The sequence below is a fragment of the Acanthochromis polyacanthus genome, chromosome 6 (genome assembly GCF_021347895.1).
Source record: "Acanthochromis polyacanthus isolate Apoly-LR-REF ecotype Palm Island chromosome 6, KAUST_Apoly_ChrSc, whole genome shotgun sequence".
NCBI lineage: Eukaryota > Metazoa > Chordata > Actinopteri > Pomacentridae > Acanthochromis > Acanthochromis polyacanthus.
This window is the reverse complement of record NC_067118.1, coordinates 37,213,998-37,233,609: the sequence shown is the minus strand read 5'-3', so window position 1 is coordinate 37,233,609 and position 19,612 is coordinate 37,213,998. Positions and strand designations below refer to the sequence as shown.

At 39.6% G+C, this 19,612-nt stretch overlaps 1 protein-coding gene across 2 annotated transcripts in view; it reads right to left on the bottom strand.

Moving 5' to 3' along the window:
• Positions 1–813: 813 nt before the first annotated feature.
• Positions 814–19,612, bottom strand: part of LOC110954644 (dihydropyridine-sensitive L-type skeletal muscle calcium channel subunit alpha-1) — a 33,181-nt gene continuing 14,382 nt past the window's right edge. Inside the window, exons 27-45 of one of the 2 annotated variants that reach the window (XM_051949787.1) lie at positions 19,238–19,348; positions 19,069–19,152; positions 18,425–18,472; positions 17,848–17,874; positions 17,629–17,754; positions 17,482–17,547; positions 17,261–17,352; positions 15,917–16,076; positions 15,675–15,802; positions 15,496–15,592; positions 15,285–15,387; positions 14,317–14,418; positions 14,085–14,218; positions 13,814–13,939; positions 13,296–13,504; positions 13,140–13,204; positions 2,830–2,876; positions 2,672–2,746; positions 814–2,362 (exon numbers count right to left, since the gene is read on the bottom strand). In XM_051949787.1, the coding sequence (XP_051805747.1) occupies positions 2,051–2,362; positions 2,672–2,746; positions 2,830–2,876; positions 13,140–13,204; positions 13,296–13,504; positions 13,814–13,939; positions 14,085–14,218; positions 14,317–14,418; positions 15,285–15,387; positions 15,496–15,592; positions 15,675–15,802; positions 15,917–16,076; positions 17,261–17,352; positions 17,482–17,547; positions 17,629–17,754; positions 17,848–17,874; positions 18,425–18,472; positions 19,069–19,152; positions 19,238–19,348 (2,112 nt within the window). In that variant the 3' untranslated portion in view covers positions 814–2,050. The remainder of the gene's footprint in view (positions 2,363–2,671; positions 2,747–2,829; positions 2,877–13,139; positions 13,205–13,295; positions 13,505–13,813; positions 13,940–14,084; positions 14,219–14,316; positions 14,419–15,284; positions 15,388–15,495; positions 15,593–15,674; positions 15,803–15,916; positions 16,077–17,260; positions 17,353–17,481; positions 17,548–17,628; positions 17,755–17,847; positions 17,875–18,424; positions 18,473–19,068; positions 19,153–19,237; positions 19,349–19,612) is intronic. The other variant, XM_051949788.1, reaches the window with a different exon arrangement.

Below are 19,612 nucleotides of genomic sequence, written 5' to 3'. Positions count from 1 at the left end.
AAAAAAATTCCCCAAATTTTTGAAAATTTGCAAAACCTTCAGGAAGAAAATTCCAATAATTCCTTAAAAGTTTTATTTTTTTAAAAAATCACCCAAAGTTGGCAAGAAAATTCTTGTAAATATTTTCAAAAAAATGTGTAAAAATCTTCAAAAAAATCCTAAAAATATTTAAAGTGATTACATATATATCAGTAAAACTTCTAATATTTTCTTCAAGAACATTTGCAAAAAATCCAGCGAAATTTGCTGGATTTTGGTTGATTTTTTTTGTGTGAATGTTCTTAAGAAACATTTTTAACATTTCTTTTTTTCCACCAAAAAATGTTCAAAGATTTCCCAAAAATGTTGAAAATGTGGACATCAGAAGTTTCACTATGAAAATATAGATTTTTTCCCATATTTTAAAACTTTAAACCGGGTCAATTTGACCTGCAGGACAACACGAGGGTTAAAGATTTATCTATTTCTGACTTTGGTTTTAATGCATTTGTACCTACCATGCAGCAGTGTCTTGCCGCATTCGTTTCCATTCCATAAGGGGGAGAATGTGCTTTGCTTCGTGACACTATTTATGGAGTCTCTGTTTTCACACTAGTTCCTGGGGGGCAGCAGCCAAAGCACACTCCTATCCTCTATGAAGGCTCCATCTGCACTAACTACCTCATTTTAAGGGCTACCTATTATTAGTTTGGATAATTATTTAAGTACATCGACCCGTTTTGTTGACTTTTTTCTTTTCTTCTCCAAAATCCCAGTCACTTCTTGTCAGATGTCCATCGCAGTTTGTTTGTAAAAAGGAAAGCAACACAGAAGTTGTTGTTTTGAACAATTTATTTCTTTTGCCAATGGTGAAAGTACCAAAGTAACATCAACCTTAATGGCACAGATTCAGAAGTGAAGGAGAATGAACTTGTGCGCTCCACTCAAACTAGCAGTATCTGAAAAACCTTGATACATACTGTAGGTGTGACAGCGAAGCACAGGCACGTCAGAGGATAATGTAAAAAAGAAAAACAGTCCTCAGGAAGGCCTGTCAGTGTTTGCACAAAACTTTAAACAAGTGCAATAATTATGCCTACACGATAATGAATAAAAGAAGAAGCCTCAGTGCACTTTTAAGCTAAATCAACCATACTCCAGGTATGCTGAAGAACCCTTCCCTGTACTAAACTGAAGCGATGCAGAGAGATTACAGATAAATATGAATGGAAAACACATAAAACCTGTAGCAACAGAGTCATTTAAAGTCACTGCTTGACTACAATACGGCTTTAAATTTAACAAATACTTTACTACAGCTAGATCACGTGATAATAATATTATTGTTTAATGTACCTTCATGTTAAAAAAAAAAAGGTTTCCTCTTAAAAATCTGTTCATACCAATTGCATACAGCAATTGTGAGGAGGAGAAAACCTTGTAAACCTCATCATTACAAGTCTAAAAGACAGCGAGTCCTAACCGATCAGAGGACGCTGCTTTAAAAACAAAACAATCCTTCTACTTACAGTCAGCACCAGAACCCTCAAACTGTAGTTAAACCTTTCCAGGCCAGTGCAGACACTCATTGGTTCCTTTCCCTCTGTCCTTAGTAAAGTGCAGCACAACAAAGACAGCTGCTTTCTTTCTGTATCCATCGAGCCACTTCAGACATTTCAGTCACCGGTCACTCCTCTGCCTCCTCAGTGAGGCCTCAATAAGACTCTCTGCTCACTCACAGGGTTTCCCATAAATCTGTGGAATGGATAACCTCAACAAACGCTACAAAGAAAGAACTGCGTCAATCTGTTTACTCTGACATAAGTTAGTGTTTTTATTCAATAAATCTGAAGAATCAGATGTTAATCATCAGATGTATTGTTTCTCCTCAGTTAACTTTATAATCACACTTCACAATATTTTTAACCAGCTTGTCTTTAGGCCCTGAGCCAGGCTGACAGATACAGATTGTCAAAGAGGCAACAAGCTTGGCAAAGTGAGGTGAGATGGAGCCACCTACTACTGTTAAAAAAAAATACACATGAAACTGTTTCAACTCAACTGGCAGCCTCTACACTTCAGAGTCGGCCTCCGACTCCTGTATGGACGGAGTCTTGGGAATTGGACGTCTCTTTCTCCTCGCAGCCGGATCTGGCCGGCCTGTTTCCTGAACTGCCGCAGCAGGGAGAGCAGCAGGAGGAACAGGGATGGGGCGTCTCTTTTTGACAGAAGCACTGCTGCTGGAGCGTTCACTGAGGATGCCCTGAGCCATCCCCTCCATGTGAGCAACGGGCATCCGCATGGCATCGGCCATCTCTCTCTTAGCTACAGCCACAAAGCCAGGATCTCTGGCCTGAGAGACGAGACCGCCTTTTACCAGAGCCTGAAGAAAAACGACATGGAAGGTCCTCACATATGGTAACAATTTTGTATAGTAATGGAAATGCATAAACCATCCTTGCTAACTTTTGTTGTAATGTGGAACTTCTAGCATTAAAAAAGTCTTCAATGGCACTGTTTTTATTGTATAAGTAAAGAAAAAAATTGGGCTATCTGGTTCTTGTAAAGTCTCGTTACTTCATTAACTTGCTCGGTCTCAACTGACTTGTCATGATTTGTATATCTCTGTTTGCAGGACCTAACCTTAAATTAGTGTGTCAGAAGAGAGTTGATCAGTCACTTCCACTCTTACCTCCTGAACCAGCTGGTCGGCTGCGGTGCGAGAGATCTGACTCTGACTGTCACTATAGTCGGGTTCATAAGGGAACTGAACAGAAAAGAAATGCATCGCTTATATGATCTGTTCATCATCTGTGACACCGCACGAGTCAACCTTCAATAAAACATTACCTGCGTTTTGTCGGTTCTCACTGTGAAGCTCCAAGAGCGTCTGCTGTCTGAAAAAGAGTAAAATAAATACACAAGGAAAAATGAGAAAGGACAGACAAACCCCTGTTTTTATGTCTTCACTCTCATTTAGTTAGTTTTTGTCTGAGCCACTTTAAAGTGGACTTTAAAGCAGAGGAGAGCTTGCTTTGGTACATGTTTCAGATCTTCTGCCATAGCAGCCCTAAATAAAAGACCTTAAGTGCAATGTACAGATGTTTTGTATGTGAGGTTAATTACACATGCATGGAAGCAGGGAGCTCGACTGAGAACAGGATATGCCGTCCAAAATATCTCGAAAACATCATAGTTTAGTGTGTCGTCCAAAATGTGGACAAAAAACGTCATAGTTTAGTATGTCGTCCAAAATGTGGACAAAAATTTCACTGTCTAAGCACCCATATAGCTCAACAGGTTAAGAGGGCGACCTATTTACAGAGGCTGGTCTCTGATGCAGCAGCCGGGGTTCGAATCCTGCTTGCGGCCATTCGCTGCATGTATTCTCCCTACTCTTCAATCCCATTTCCTGTCTGCCTTCACTACAACTATCCAAAAAAAAAAGCTAAAAATAGCAAAAACAGAACACTCTTTCAAAAAATGTCATAGTTTTGTATGTCGTCCAAAATGTGGACAAAAGCGTCATAGTTTAGTATGTGGACAAAAACGTCATAGTTTAGTCTCTCGTCCAAAATGTGGACAAAAACGTTGTAGTTTAGCATGTCGTCCAAAATGTGGACAAAAACGTCATAGTTTAGTATGTCGTCCAAAATGTGGACAAAAACGTCATAGTTTAGTATGTCGTCCAAAATGTGGACAAAAATTTCGCTGTCTAAGCGCCCATATAGCTCAACAGGTTAAGAGGGCGACCTATTTACAGAGGCAAGTCTCTGATGCAGCAGCCGGGGTTCGATTCTTGCTCGCGGCCAATCGCTGCATGTATTCCCCCTACTCTTCAATCCCATTTCCTGTCTGCCTTCACTACAACTATCCAAACAAAAAGCTGAAAATAGCAAAAACAGAACACTCTTTCAAAAAATGTCATAGTTTTGTATGTCGTCCAAAATGTGGACAAAAACGTCATAGTTTAGTATGTGGTCCAAAATGTGGACAAAAACATCATAGTTTAGTATGTGGTCCAAAATGTGGACAAAAGCGTCATAGTTTAGTCTGTCGTCCAAAATGTGGACAAAAACGTCATAGTTTAGTATGTGGTCCAAAATATGGACAAAAACGTCATAGTTTTGTATGTCGTCCAAAATATGGACAAAAGCGTCATAGTTTAGTATGAGGTCCAAAATGTGGACAACAACGTCATAGTTTAGTATGTGGTCCAAAATGTGGACAAAAACATCGTAGTTTAGCATGTCGTCCAAAATGTGGACAAAAAACGTCATAGTTTAGCATGTCGTCCAAAATGTGGACAAAAACATCGTAGTTTAGCATGTCATCCAAAAGGTGGACAAAAACGTCATAGTTTAGTATGAGGTCCAAAATGTGGACAAAAACGTCATAGTTTAGTATGTCGTCCAAAATGTGGACAAAAATTTCGCTGTCTAAGCGCCCATATAGCTCAACAGGTTAAGAGGGCGACCTATTTACAGAGGCTGGTCTCTGATGCAGCAGCCGGGGTTCGATTCCTGCTCGCGGCCAATCGCTGCATGTATTCCCCCTACTCTTCAATCCCATTTCCTGTCTGCCTTCACTACAACTATCCAAACAAAAAGCTGAAAATAGCAAAAACAGAACACTCTTTCAAAAAATGTGGACAAAAATGTCATAGTTTAGTATGAGGTCCAAAATGTGGACAAAAACATCATAGTTTAGTATGTGGTCCAAAATGTGGACAAAAACATCATAGTTTAGTATGTGGTCCAAAATGTGGACAAAAACGTCATAGTTTAGTATGTCGTCCAAAATGTGGACAAAAATTTCGCTGTCTAAGCGCCCATATAGCTCAACAGGTTAAGAGGGCGACCTATTTACAGAGGCTGGTCTCTGATGCAGCAGCCGGGATTCGATTCCTGCTCGCGGCCAATCGCTGCATGTATTCCCCCTACTCTTCAAACCCATTTCCTGTCTGCCTTCACTACAACTATCCAAACAAAAAGCTGAAAATAGCAAAAACAGAACACTCTTTCAAAAAATGTCACAGTTTTGTATGTCGTCCAAAATGTGGACAAAAGCGTCATAGTTTAGTATGTGGTCCAAAATGTGGACAAAAACATCATAGTTTAGTATGTGGTCCAAAATGTGGACAAAAGCGTCATAGTTTAGTCTGTCGTCCAAAATGTGGACAAAAACGTCATAGTTTAGTCTGTCGTCCAAAATGTGGACAAAAACATCATAGTTTAGTATGTCGTCCAAAATGTGGACAAAAACATCATAGTTTAGTATGAGGTCCAAAATGTGGACAACAATGTCATAGTTTAGTATGTGGTCCAAAATGTGGACAAAAACATCGTAGTTTAGCATGTCATCCAAAATGTGGACAAAAAACGTCATAGTTTAGCATGTCATCCAAAATGTGGACAAAAACATCGTAGTTTAGCATGTCGTCCAAAATGTGGACAAAAAACGTCATAGTTTAGCATGTCATCCAAAATGTGGACAAAAACATCGTAGTTTAGCATGTCATCCAAAAGGTGGACAAAAACGTCATAGTTTAGTATGAGGTCCAAAATGTGGACAAAAACGTCATAGTTTAGTATGTCGTCCAAAATGTGGACAAAAATTTCGCTGTCTAAGCGCCCATATAGCTCAACAGGTTAAGAGGGCGACCTATTTACAGAGGCTGGTCTCTGATGCAGCAGCCGGGGTTCGATTCCTGCTCGCGGCCAATCGCTGCATGTATTCCCCCTACTCTTCAAACCCATTTCCTGTCTGCCTTCACTACAACTATCCAAACAAAAAGCTGAAAATAGCAAAAACAGAACACTCTTTCAAAAAATGTCACAGTTTTGTATGTCGTCCAAAATGTGGACAAAAGCGTCATAGTTTAGTATGTGGTCCAAAATGTGGACAAAAACATCATAGTTTAGTATGTGGTCCAAAATGTGGACAAAAGCGTCATAGTTTAGCATGTCGTCCAAAATGTGGACAAAAAACGTCATAGTTTAGCATGTCATCCAAAATGTGGACAAAAACATCGTAGTTTAGCATGTCATCCAAAAGGTGGACAAAAACGTCATAGTTTAGTATGAGGTCCAAAATGTGGACAAAAACGTCATAGTTTAGTATGTCGTCCAAAATGTGGACAAAAATTTCGCTGTCTAAGCGCCCATATAGCTCAACAGGTTAAGAGGGCGACCTATTTACAGAGGCTGGTCTCTGATGCAGCAGCCGGGGTTCGATTCCTGCTCGCGGCCAATCGCTGCATGTATTCCCCCTACTCTTCAAACCCATTTCCTGTCTGCCTTCACTACAACTATCCAAACAAAAAGCTGAAAATAGCAAAAACAGAACACTCTTTCAAAAAATGTGGACAAAAATGTCATAGTTTAGTATGAGGTCCAAAATGTGGACAAAAACATCATAGTTTAGTATGTGGTCCAAAATGTGGACAAAAACGTCATAGTTTAGTATGTCGTCCAAAATGTGGACAAAAATTTCGCTGTCTAAGCGCCCATATAGCTCAACAGGTTAAGAGGGCGACCTATTTACAGAGGCTGGTCTCTGATGCAGCAGCCGGGGTTCGATTCCTGCTCGCGGCCAATCGCTGCATGTATTCCCCCTACTCTTCAAACCCATTTCCTGTCTGCCTTCACTACAACTATCCAAACAAAAAGCTGAAAATAGCAAAAACAGAACACTCTTTCAAAAAATGTCACAGTTTTGTATGTCGTCCAAAATGTGGACAAAAGCGTCATAGTTTAGTATGTGGTCCAAAATGTGGACAAAAACATCATAGTTTAGTATGTGGTCCAAAATGTGGACAAAAGCGTCATAGTTTAGTCTGTCGTCCAAAATGTGGACAAAAACGTCATAGTTTAGTCTGTCGTCCAAAATGTGGACAAAAACATCATAGTTTAGTATGTCGTCCAAAATGTGGACAAAAACATCATAGTTTAGTATGAGGTCCAAAATGTGGACAACAACGTCATAGTTTAGTATGTGGTCCAAAATGTGGACAAAAACATCGTAGTTTAGCATGTCGTCCAAAATGTGGACAAAAAACGTCATAGTTTAGCATGTCGTCCAAAATGTGGACAAAAACATCGTAGTTTAGCATGTCATCCAAAAGGTGGACAAAAACGTCATAGTTAGTATGAGGTCCAAAATGTGGACAAAAAACGTCATAGTTTAGCATGTCGTCCAAAATGTGGACAAAAACATCGTAGTTTAGCATGTCATCCAAAAGGTGGACAAAAACGTCATAGTTAGTATGTGGTCCAAAATGTGGACAAAAACGTCATAGTTTAGTATGTCGTCCAAAATGTGGACAAAAATTTCGCTGTCTAAGCGCCCATATAGCTCAACAGGTTAAGAGGGCGACCTATTTACAGAGGCTGGTCTCTGATGCAGCAGCCGGGGTTCGATTCCTGCTCGCGGCCAATCGCTGCATGTATTCCCCCTACTCTTCAAACCCATTTCCTGTCTGCCTTCACTACAACTATCCAAACAAAAAGCTGAAAATAGCAAAAACAGAACACTCTTTCAAAAAATGTCACAGTTTTGTATGTCGTCCAAAATGTGGACAAAAGCGTCATAGTTTAGTATGTGGTCCAAAATGTGGACAAAAACATCATAGTTTAGTATGTGGTCCAAAATGTGGACAAAAGCGTCATAGTTTAGTCTGTCGTCCAAAATGTGGACAAAAACGTCATAGTTTAGTCTGTCGTCCAAAATGTGGACAAAAACATCATAGTTTAGTATGTCGTCCAAAATGTGGACAAAAACATCATAGTTTAGTATGAGGTCCAAAATGTGGACAACAACGTCATAGTTTAGTATGTGGTCCAAAATGTGGACAAAAACATCGGAGTTTAGCATGTCGTCCAAAATGTGGACAAAAAACGTCATAGTTTAGCATGTCGTCCAAAATGTGGACAAAAACATCGTAGTTTAGCATGTCATCCAAAAGGTGGACAAAAACGTCATAGTTAGTATGAGGTCCAAAATGTGGACAAAAACGTCATAGTTTAGTATGTCGTCCAAAATGTGGACAAAAATTTCGCTGTCTAAGCGCCCATATAGCTCAACAGGTTAAGAGGGCGACCTATTTACAGAGGCTGGTCTCTGATGCAGCAGCCGGGGTTCGATTCCTGCTCGCAGCCAATCGCTGTATGGATTCCCCTTACTCTTCAATCCCATTTCCTGTCTGCCTTCACTACAACTATCCAAACAAAAAGCTGAAAATAGCAAAAACAGAACACTCTTTCAAAAAATGTCATAGTTTTGTATGTCGTCCAAAATGTGGACAAAAACGTCATAGTTTAGTCAGTGGTCCAAAATGTGGACAAAAACATCATAGTTTAGTATGTGGTCCAAAATGTGGACAAAAGTGTCATAGTTTAGTCTGTCGTCCAAAATGTGGACAAAAACGTCATAGTTTAGTATGTGGTCCAAAATGTGGACAAAAACATCATAGTTTAGTATGAGGTCCAAAATGTGGACAAAAACATCATAGTTTAGTATGTCGTCCAAAATGTGGACAAAAACGTCATAGTTTAGCATGTCGTCCAAAATGTGGACAAAAACGTCATAGTTTAGTATGTGGTCCAAAATGTGGACAAAAACGTCGTAGTTTAGCATGTCGTCCAAAATGTGGACAAAAACATCGTAGTTTAGCATGTCGTCCAAAAGGTGGACAAAAAACGTCATAGTTTAGTATGTCTTCCAAAATGTGGACAAAAATTTCGCTGTCTAAGCGCCCATATAGCTCAACAGGTTAAGAGGGTGACCTATTTACAGAGGCTCGTCTCTGATACAGCAGCCGGGGTTCGATTCCTGCTCGCGGCCAATCGCTGCATGTATTCCCCCTACTCTTCAATCCCATTTCCTGTCTGCCTTCACTACAACTATCCAAAAAAAAAGCTAAAAATAGCAAAAACAGAACACTCTTTCAAAAAATGTCATAGTTTTGTATGTCGTCCAAAATGTGGACAAAAGCGTCATAGTTTAGTATGTGGTCCAAAATGTGGACAAAAACGTCATAGTTTAGTATGTCGTCCAAAATGTGGACAAAAAACGTCATAGTTTAGTATGTCGTCCTAAATGTGGACAAAAATTTCACTGTCTAAGCGCCCATATAGCTCAACAGGTTAAGAGGGCGACCTATATACAGAGGCTGGTCTCTGATGCAGCAGCCGGGGTTCGATTCCTGCTCGCGGCCAATCACTGCATGTATTCCCGCTACTCTTCAATCCCATTTCCTGTCTGCCTTCACTACAACTATCCAAACAAAAAGCTGTAAATAGCAAAAACAGAACACTCTTTCAAAAAATGTCTTAGTTTTGTATGTCGTCCAAAATGTGGACAAAAACGTCATAGTTTAGTATGAGGTCCAAAATATGACAAAAACGTCATAGTTTAGTATGTGGTCCAAAATGTGGACAAAAACGTCATAGTTTAGTATGTGGTCCAAAATGTGGACAAAAACGTCATAGTTTAGTATGAGGTCCAAAATATGACAAAAACGTCATAGTTTAGTATGAGGTCCAAAATGTGGACAAAAACGTCATAGTTTAGTATGAGGTCCAAAAGGTGGACAAAAAACGTCATAGTTTAGTATGAGGTCCAAAATGTGGACAAAAACGTCATAGTTTAGTATGAGGTCCAAAAGGTGGACAAAAAACGTCATAGTTTAGTATGTGGTCCAAAATGTGGACAAAAACGTCATAGTTTAGTATGAGGTCCAAAAGGTGGACAAAAAACGTCATAGTTTAGTATGTCGTCCAAAATGTGGACAAAAACGTCATAGTTTAGTATGAGGTCCAAAAGGTGGACAAAAGCGTCATAGTTTAGTATGTCGTCCAAAATATGACAAAAACGTCATAGTTTAGTATGTCGTCCAAAATGTGGACAAAAATTTCACTGTCTCAGCGCCCATATTGCTCAACAGGTTAAGAGGGCGACCTATTTACAGAGGCTGGTCTCTGATGCAGCAGCCGGGGTTCGATTCCTGCTCGCGGCCAATCGCTGCATGTATTCCCCCTACTCTTCAATCCCATTTCCTGTCTGCCTTCACTACAACTATCCAAACAAAAAGCTGTAAATAGCAAAAACAGAACACTCTTTCAAAAAATGTCATAGTTTTGTATGTGGACAAAAACGTCATAGATTAGTATGTGGTCCAAAATATGACAAAAACGTCATAGTTTAGTATGAGGTCCAAAATGTGGACAAAAACGTCATAGTTTAGTATGTCGTCCAAAAGGTGGACAAAAAACGTCATAGTTTAGTATGTCGTCCAAAATGTGGACAAAAATTTCACTGTCTAAGCGCCCATATAGCTCAACAGGTTAAGAGGGCGACCTATATACAGAGGCTGGTCTCTGATGCAGCAGCCGGGGTTCGATTCCTGCTCGCGGCCAATCGCTGCATGTATTCCCGCTACTCTTCAATCCCATTTCCTGTCTGCCTTCACTACAACTATCCAAACAAAAAGCTGTAAATAGCAAAAACAGAACACTCTTTCAAAAAATGTCTTAGTTTTGTATGAGGTCCAAAATATGACAAAAACGTCATAGTTTAGTATGAGGTCCAAAATGTGGACAAAAACGTCATAGTTTAGTATGAGGTCCAAAAGGTGGACAAAAAACGTCATAGTTTAGTATGAGGTCCAAAATGTGGACAAAAACGTCATAGTTTAGTATGTGGTCCAAAATGTGGACAAAAACGTCATAGTTTAGTATGAGGTCCAAAAGGTGGACAACAAACGTCATAGTTTAGTATGAGGTCCAAAAGGTGGACAAAAGCGTCATAGTTTAGTATGTCGTCCAAAATGTGGACAAAAACGTCATAGTTTAGTATGAGGTCCAAAAGGTGGACAAAAGCGTCATAGTTTAGTATGTCGTCCAAAATATGACAAAAACGTCATAGTTTAGTATGTCGTCCAAAATGTGGACAAAAATTTCACTGTCTCAGCGCCCATATTGCTCAACAGGTTAAGAGGGCGACCTATTTACAGAGGCTGGTCTCTGATGCAGCAGCCGGGGTTCGATACCTGCTCGCGGCCAATCGCTGCATGTATTCCCCCTACTCTTCAATCCCATTTCCTGTCTGCCTTCACTACAACTATCCAAACAAAAAGCTGTAAATAGCAAAAACAGAACACTCTTTCAAAAAATGTCATAGTTTTGTATGTGGACAAAAACGTCATAGATTAGTATGTGGTCCAAAATATGACAAAAACGTCATAGTTTAGTATGTCGTCCAAAATGTGGACAAAAATTTCACTGTCTCAGCGCCCATATAGCTCAACAGGTTAAGAGGGCGACCTATTTACAGAGGCTGGTCTCTGATGCAGCAGCCGGGGTTCGATTCCTGCTCGCGGCCAATCGCTGCATGTATTCCCCCTACTCTTCAATCCCATTTCCTGTCTGCCTTCACTACAACTATCCAAACAAAAAGCTGTAAATAGCAAAAACAGAACACTCTTTCAAAAAATGTCATAGTTTTGTATGTGGACAAAAACGTCATAGTTTAGTATGTGGTCCAAAATGTGGACAAAAACGTCATAGTTTAGTATGAGGTCCAAAATATGACAAAAACGTCATAGTTTAGTATGAGGTCCAAAATATGACAAAAACGTCATAGTTTAGTATGTGGTCCAAAATGTGGACAAAAACGTCATAGTTTAGTATGAGGTCCAAAATATGACAAAAACGTCATAGTTTAGTATGAGGTCCAAAATATGACAAAAGCGTCATAGTTTAGTATGAGGTCCAAAATGTGGACAAAACGTCATAGTTTAGTATGAGGTCCAAAATGTGGACAAAAACGTCATAGTTTAGTATGAGGTCCAAAATATGACAAAAACGTCATAGTTTAGTATGTGGTCCAAAATATGACAAAAGCGTCATAGTTTAGTATGAGGTCCAAAATGTGGACAAAAACGTCATAGTTTAGTATGTGGTCCAAAATGTGGACAAAAACGTCATAGTTTAGTATGAGGTCCAAAATGTGGACAAAAACGTCATAGTTTAGTATGAGGTCCAAAATGTGGACAAAAACGTCATGGTTTAGTATGAGGTCCAAAATGTGGACAAAACGTCATAGTTTAGTATGAGGTCCAAAATATGACAAAAACGTCATAGTTTAGTATGAGGTCCAAAATATGACAAAAACGTCATGGTTTAGTATGAGGTCCAAAATGTGGACAAAAACGTCATAGTTTAGTATGAGGTCCAAAATATGGACAAAAACGTCATAGTTTAGTATGAGGTCCAAAATATGACAAAAACGTCATGGTTTAGTATGAGGTCCAAAATATGACAAAAACGTCATAGTTTAGTATGAGGTCCAAAATATGACAAAAACGTCATGGTTTAGTATGAGGTCCAAAATGTGGACAAAAACGTCATAGTTTAGTATGAGGTCCAAAATATGGACAAAAACGTCATGGTTTAGTATGTCGTCCAAAATGTGGACAAAAGCGTCATAGTTTAGTATGAGGTCCAAAATGTGGACAAAAACGTCATGGTTTAGTATGTCGTCCAAAATATGGACAAAAACGTCATGGTTTAGTATGTCGTCCAAAATGTGGACAAAAGCGTCATGGTTTAGTATGTCGTCCAAAATGTGGACAAAAACGTCATAGTTTAGTATGTCGTCCAAAATATGACAAAAACGTCATAGTTTAGTATGAGGTCCAAAATATGACAGCTGCTGCAGTTCACACACTGCAGGTAAGTACACTACCAGTCAAAAGTTTGGACGCACCTTTTCATTCAGTGCTTTTCATTTATTTTTATTATTTTCTACATTGTAGATTAATACTGAAGATTCAGACTTTTTGTTTATAACACAATCCCATATGTATTCTTTCATAGCTTAGATGTCTTCAGTATTAATCTACAATGTAGAAAATTATTAAATTAAAAACACTGAAGAGAAGGTGTGTCCAAACTTTTGACTGGTAGTGTATATGTCAAACGTTGTTTTTTTTAAAATTTGCGTAACTTCATGCAATATGTACAATATAATATGTACAAGCTGTGAAAAACGTTTTTCTCTTCAGATAATAAATAAAAAGGCTAGCTATAATTTTGAGCAATCTTCAAGTGCCTCTAAAGAACTCTTCACAGACCAGTTACATTAATCCTGTGCCTTACCTGGCAATTCATCCTCACAAGGATTGTAAAACTCTTCTGGGCTGCCTTCTCTCTCACATGAAAAGCTGAAAGATGATAAAAATTGCCTCTCATTAGACGTAATAAGACCGTGAGCTTATGCTATCAGTCTGCTTTGGAGCATGTGTTGGTACTCACTCTGCAAAGGCATTGTTGTTTGTGTTGTTCTTTGGTGCAGTTGTGGGGAAGAATTCGGTGGTGGGTACCAAGGCAGAGGAGTTTGGCGGAGACTCAGGTTGGCTCTCGGAGAACTTAAGGGGTCGCTGGCTGGCCATCTGCTGGGCCTGAGCGTTTTCAGGCTCAGCGGCGAATGAGTCCCCTCGGTTACCAAACAGACCATGGGAACGCTAGAAATACAGAAGCGAGACAAGAATGCACGCAGGTGTAATCCCATTCTAATAATCAAATAAAGATAAGTAATAAAATGTCAAAGCAGATTTTAGAAACGTTGCGCATTTCTGCATTTATCAGCTGATGTCACACCACCTCCATTTCATTGGGCATTTTTCAGGTTTTTGAAAGGTTTTCAGTGAATCAAAAGCCAAGAAAATCTCCTCCACCTACTGAACATCTCGCCAAAAATTAAAATAACCACAACACAACAATGATAACGCAGCATGTGTGAACAAATGAACTGTGCTTTGTTGCACACAGACCTGGAAAATGGCCTCTTCTCCAGCCTCCTCCATAGCTCTGTCCATCTCTTCCTCATTCTGCAGGTCTCCTGAAATGGCTCTGTGCATCTCTGGAGCTGCTTCTTCATCTATACTCCTCAGCCCCGCCTAGAAAAACATGAAGGACGAGCAGAAATGAAGAGCAGACGCACATGTGTGGCACCATGTTGAAAAGAAAAACAAGAGATAAGATATAAATCAAAACTAAATTTAACATTTTGTTGATTTCTCTTATTTAATATCTAATACTCACCTGGATCTCCGGGCCTGAGGCGCTCTTCTTTGTGGGCCGGTAGCCGTAGTACTCCTCCTGACGCTTCAAGAACTTGCGGAAATGGTCTTGGAGCAGGAAGGTGGCATAGAATTTCCCCACAGTCACCTCATCATCTGTAAGTCACAGTGATGTTGTGACGATGTGTGTAAAAAGCTGCATTATTCTGTGAAGGCTGAAATGTAGCTCAGGCTATTTGCGTCTATAGTCTCACCTCCTATTGGAGGGATGACCTGGTCCAGCAGCTTCATACTGGTGCGCTTCCAGATTTGCTTGATAATGGCTCTCAGCTCCTCGTTGGCCTGCTCAAAGTTACCTACGAGGAGCAGTTTAAGAGCATTTCACTGAATAACAGCAAGTTCATTGAGTTGAAGAAAATGCATATACTATATACAATATATGGGTCAATATATAATAGCAGGACTTTTTGTAACAGTTGACGGGTATCACAGTTGACATCTTTGCTGTTTTCAGGCCTATAACCAAACACCACATGGCATTTTTACAGAAAGATTCTTCTAAATATTATATTACAATTGAGTAAAATTGAAATTGAAAGTTATTTATAAAGATATTGTAGTAAACCTGTTGACATGCCATAAATCCACACTTGACTCACACACTACTTTATATTAAATAAATCAGAAAGCCTTGGAGTCTTTTCTTCAGGAGGAAATGACATCATGTGGAGCAGGTCATGTGATCTGGAATCAACACACTTCCTTGAGAGGTGTTTTTGTAATGGGGAACTTAGTTGAAAGTGATTTCTTGGACACAGAAACAATTAGTTATTTTCCATATAAAATTTAATATATTGACAAAAAAGAAATATCTGTCATGATTATCTCAGCTTAATTATAAGAACACAATAAAAGCTATTTTTTAATTTGTTCATTTTATTATTATTTATCAAATTAGAAGGTGATTGTTAAATTGGGACGGTTATTTCGTTAACATTTTAGTGATATCCAGTCAATTTTTATTAATAAGTGATTGTTTCCATAATAAATAATTATGGAATTTGTAGAGACATGATCATAATGAACACAAAAAAACATTAGTTTTTTTACTTTTAATGAAAATGCATGCAGGATATATCCCATGGACTTCAAAAGTCCCTCAGTTATATATTGGCCCATATGCTATGACGGTATAAAAGAGGTTTTGATGCACTTCATGCACCTTCAGTTTTGATTTTCAGTGCAGTCCTGACCAGAGCGAACAGGGTGGCGTTGAAGGTGACGGTGCCATCACTGTTGAGAGGCATGTTCATACCAACCAAACGCTACAGACAGGAAGAGCAGAGCAACAAAACTTTTTTTGTGCGTTTTTGTTTGTGATTTCTGAACAGTTTTTACAGTTTGCTATCGTCACCATTCATGGCTGTATGTACCTTGCATGCAGCACGATGAGGACAGAATTTGCCAAAACCCAGTGGAGGCTGAATGCGTCGCAGCAGCGTCACCACATCCAGATGTTTGATTCTCCCCCTGTTAGATCAGAGAAACATTTCACATGAACTTTGAGTGACAATCACAAAAAATGTGGCTTTATTCCAAGGTTAACACTCACGTGGCTTCAGGGTCATATTCAGCCCAGATCTTCTTAAACTCATCCAGATGATGTGGACCAAGAAGAGACCAATCACGGGTCAGATAGTCAAAGTTGTCCATGATAACAGCGACAAACAGGTTGAGGATCTGAGTTAGGAAGGACAAAAATATGCTTATTAACACAAAAAATGTTTCAGCATTTCTGGAGAAATAGAATTTCTTTCAAAAAAATGAACCATTGAACATGAGGCTACTTCTTACCAGGAAGGCACAGAGACAGTAAAAGCTGAGGAAGTAGAAGACAGCGAAGTTGGACCCGCAGGTGTACTCTTCTCCTGGCAGGAAGTCTGACTTGGGGTCACACTTCTTCCCATACATTGAAGCCATCATGACCTCCTGCCAGGCCTCTCCAGTAGCACATCTGGGTACAGAAACATGCACCAAATAATAAGATCTTGGCTCGGGTTTTTAAAGCTAAAATACAATATTACTTTTAACCATCTGGAACTGAAGAAACTTCGGGGCCCTTTTTTTGGCTCCTGTCACATTTGTACTCACTATGGGCTCAATTTTACTGCAATAAAAAGTCCATAAGGCTCTTCTATGGAAAGACTAACACCATAGGTAGAAGCATAGGGAATTTATAAAATGTCTTTTGTGCAGTTAAACACAGTTATAATGGCACAAATCATTTTTAAAAAAGAAGTAGAATGTCTTAGATTCTTTATTTTACAAAAATTAAAAGAAGAAAAGCACTCAGAGAGCGCAGTACTCTGCCACGGGTGCTCATTCGTTGCATCATCTCCGACTGTTAAATCCCGATAAGACTGCAGCGGGAATTTGTAGTAGGATTGCAAACGTGATCGTCAGCAGGCAGCTGATGTAGCGTTCACTTGTTGTCATAGCTACAGAGGCGCCATGCTGCATTCCTTGGCGGAGTAATTAACATGTTTAACATTTTCCCAAGTGTCCACAGGTGTTACTGGATACTACAAAAGTAGGGACTTAACATACAAGATATTTTCCTACGCTCATTTTAAATTTGTTTACGTGCTACGGTCTGTGCAAACTGTCTGTGTGCCAGAATCTCTTTGAATTTTTGTCATATGTCTATTGGTTCCATCTGAGTCAGTCTAAACAAAGACGTGTAAAATAAAGTGATTTTGAAGAAACATCACAACTTTGAGCTTCGACTTGATTAATTTTCCACATGAAAATAAACATCACAAGGCGCCCAGATAGCTCAGCTGGCTAGGCAGGCGACCCATGAACAGGGGCTACAGACCCCGACGCAGCGGTCATGGGTTTGAGTCCAGCTCATGGCAATTTACTGCATGTCATTCCCCCAATCTTCTACCCATGTTTCCTGTCTCTCTCTCACTGTCCTATGTAATGAAGGCAAAAATGCCCAAAAAATAATATTAAGAAAATAAAAATCACACATGATAAATTCAAAGACGATTGGTAAACTGAAAATCTGGCATTTTTTACAGCTTCCAGCTCTGATACATTGTGTCATTTTGGAGATGTTTTATGATAACATACTTTTTAAAACTGTAGAGTGTTTTAGGGTCCAGAGAGTTAAATTGTGGACTAGAAACTCACCGGAATAACATCAGAACAGCCTGAGGGAATGTCTGGAAGTTGTTGTTGCGGTTGATTTGGGTGCCGTCCACTAAGGCTATCTTTCCAAAAATCTGAAGGTTGTTACAGTACAAGTCCAAATTAGTATCATTCACCAACAACAATGTTTACGTAGAAACACAAGGACAATCTATTGAGGAATCGAGTATTTAACTTCATAAAATAAATATTGACGACTGCACCTGCATCCCAATGACAGCGTAGATGAAGAAGAGCATCACAATGAGCAGAGCTACGTGAGGGAGGGCCTGTGGACAGAAGACATTCAGGTCATAAAAAAGGGACAACTAGGATGTACAGTGGAGAACGAAAATTAAATAAATATTGACCTGGAAAGACTTGATGAAGGTCCACAGGAGATTACGGATGCCCTCTGAGCGGTTCAGCAGTTTGACCAGACGCATAACACGGAAGAGTCGGAAGAACGTGATGGAAACCGAGGCGTTTTCAGAGGCCTGTGGACAAAAAGACAGAATTAAATGAAAGCACAGCATTAAATAAAACACAGAGAAGTCAGGTTCAAATGTTGGGAGTGTTTAGAAGCTTACCGCAATGAGTTGCATCGGATTCGTTTCCTGCACAAAACGAAGAGATTACAGGTGGTTGCATGAGTTGTACTTAATGGAATAATATCATGAATAGTAGGGACTTAAACATAGACTGCTATGTTATGATCAACTGTTAGACAGGATTTAAGGGTTAATATTAAAGTCATTTTTCTACTTTGGATGAGTTGCAGCTTCCTGGTCTGAGCAGCTAAAACGGTTGCAACTTGTATCTCATGCGGACTAGACAAAAAACACACGCTTCACTGTCAAAATATTAACTGTTTTCAGTCAGACAAGCCGTCACTAATACCTGCTGTGAATTTCTACATAGAACCGACATGTAGCCCTGTTTATATTAACAGTATGAACCATACTGTAACACAATATAGCAAAACCCTTGAGGTCTTATCTTACATTTGCACTGTAAGATGAGATTGACGGTAGAAATGCTGATGTTTCACCAGCAGGTTGGGCAACACACGATCCATTAGAGTAGCGCTACGGTTTAGTAGAGAACATAGTGGAGTGCTCACACAGCAAGGCTCATGCAGCAGTGCAGTGCAGATCAGATATTTACAGCACAGCCATGGAGACAGTACAGTCCTCCACTGGAGGCCAGGGCAGTCTGTGGAGGATAGACAGATGAGGAGTGAGGTGCATGGAGGACAGAAGGATTGATGGGGATGAGAAAAAAAGGAGAAGTGGAACAGGAAAAAGATGTGACAAAGGGTGTGGATGGAGAAAAGTGGAACTGTGACAAGCTTGTGCATGGAAATTTGATGACAACGCAGTGCAACGGTGACAGAAAAAAACGGCATTATGACCAAAAAATAACAGTAAATCCCTATTGTGCTCTTTCTAAGTGTTCACACAACACACATAAGGCATTAAATCGCTTAAAACAGTGTAACGTGTAATTGTGTGAATAACAGGTAGCTTTGTGATGGACTGCACAAGCCGCAGAGGAGGGAGAAAGTGGAGGAGGTGAAGTGGAAATATACAACAACAGCACTGACCACATCCTGTCAGATAGCTCTCCTGGCATGAAACAGCTGTTGGGTCACAATTATAAGCTTCTGGATCAGATTACTGAATAAATACATTCCAACCTGAATCACTTCATCACTTCTGGGAGTTTGTCATTAAGACAGCACAAGAGACTTCCATTCACACCACCTGCAATGAGAACCTGAAATCTGAGGACTTGTCTTAAGTACTCACATCGACTTCACTCAGGATGACATCAACGACGCTACCAATGACGATGATGAAGTCAAACACATTCCAAGGGTCTCCGAAGTAGCCCTTCAGGAAAAGAGAAAGCATCCCGACAGATTAGGAGCTGTGACTTGGTGGGTCGCCATTAGACAACAAACATTAGAGCGTTTACCCTCGCTTTGAAGGCCATGAGCTTGAGAATCATCTCCACAGTGAAGAGCACGGTGAAGATCAAGTTGAGAGTGTCCGACAGCTTGGTAACATGGTCCGACTGTTTACAGTGCTGAAAATAGATTTGTATTAACATGTTAGAACTACTGATTTGACATAGAAAAATTACACAATGTTGTTGCGGTGAAGATAACTATGAATATCTTGACAAAGGTACTAAAATTAGAGCAACATACTGAAAAGCATCCAAAAACAGGAAGAAAACCTACACAAACTGACCGTAGTTACAGAGAAAACAGGCACCAAATTTGAAAAATCATTGCTTTTCTGACATTTAACAAGTACGCAAGATTTATGTACAGAAATTGATAGGGCA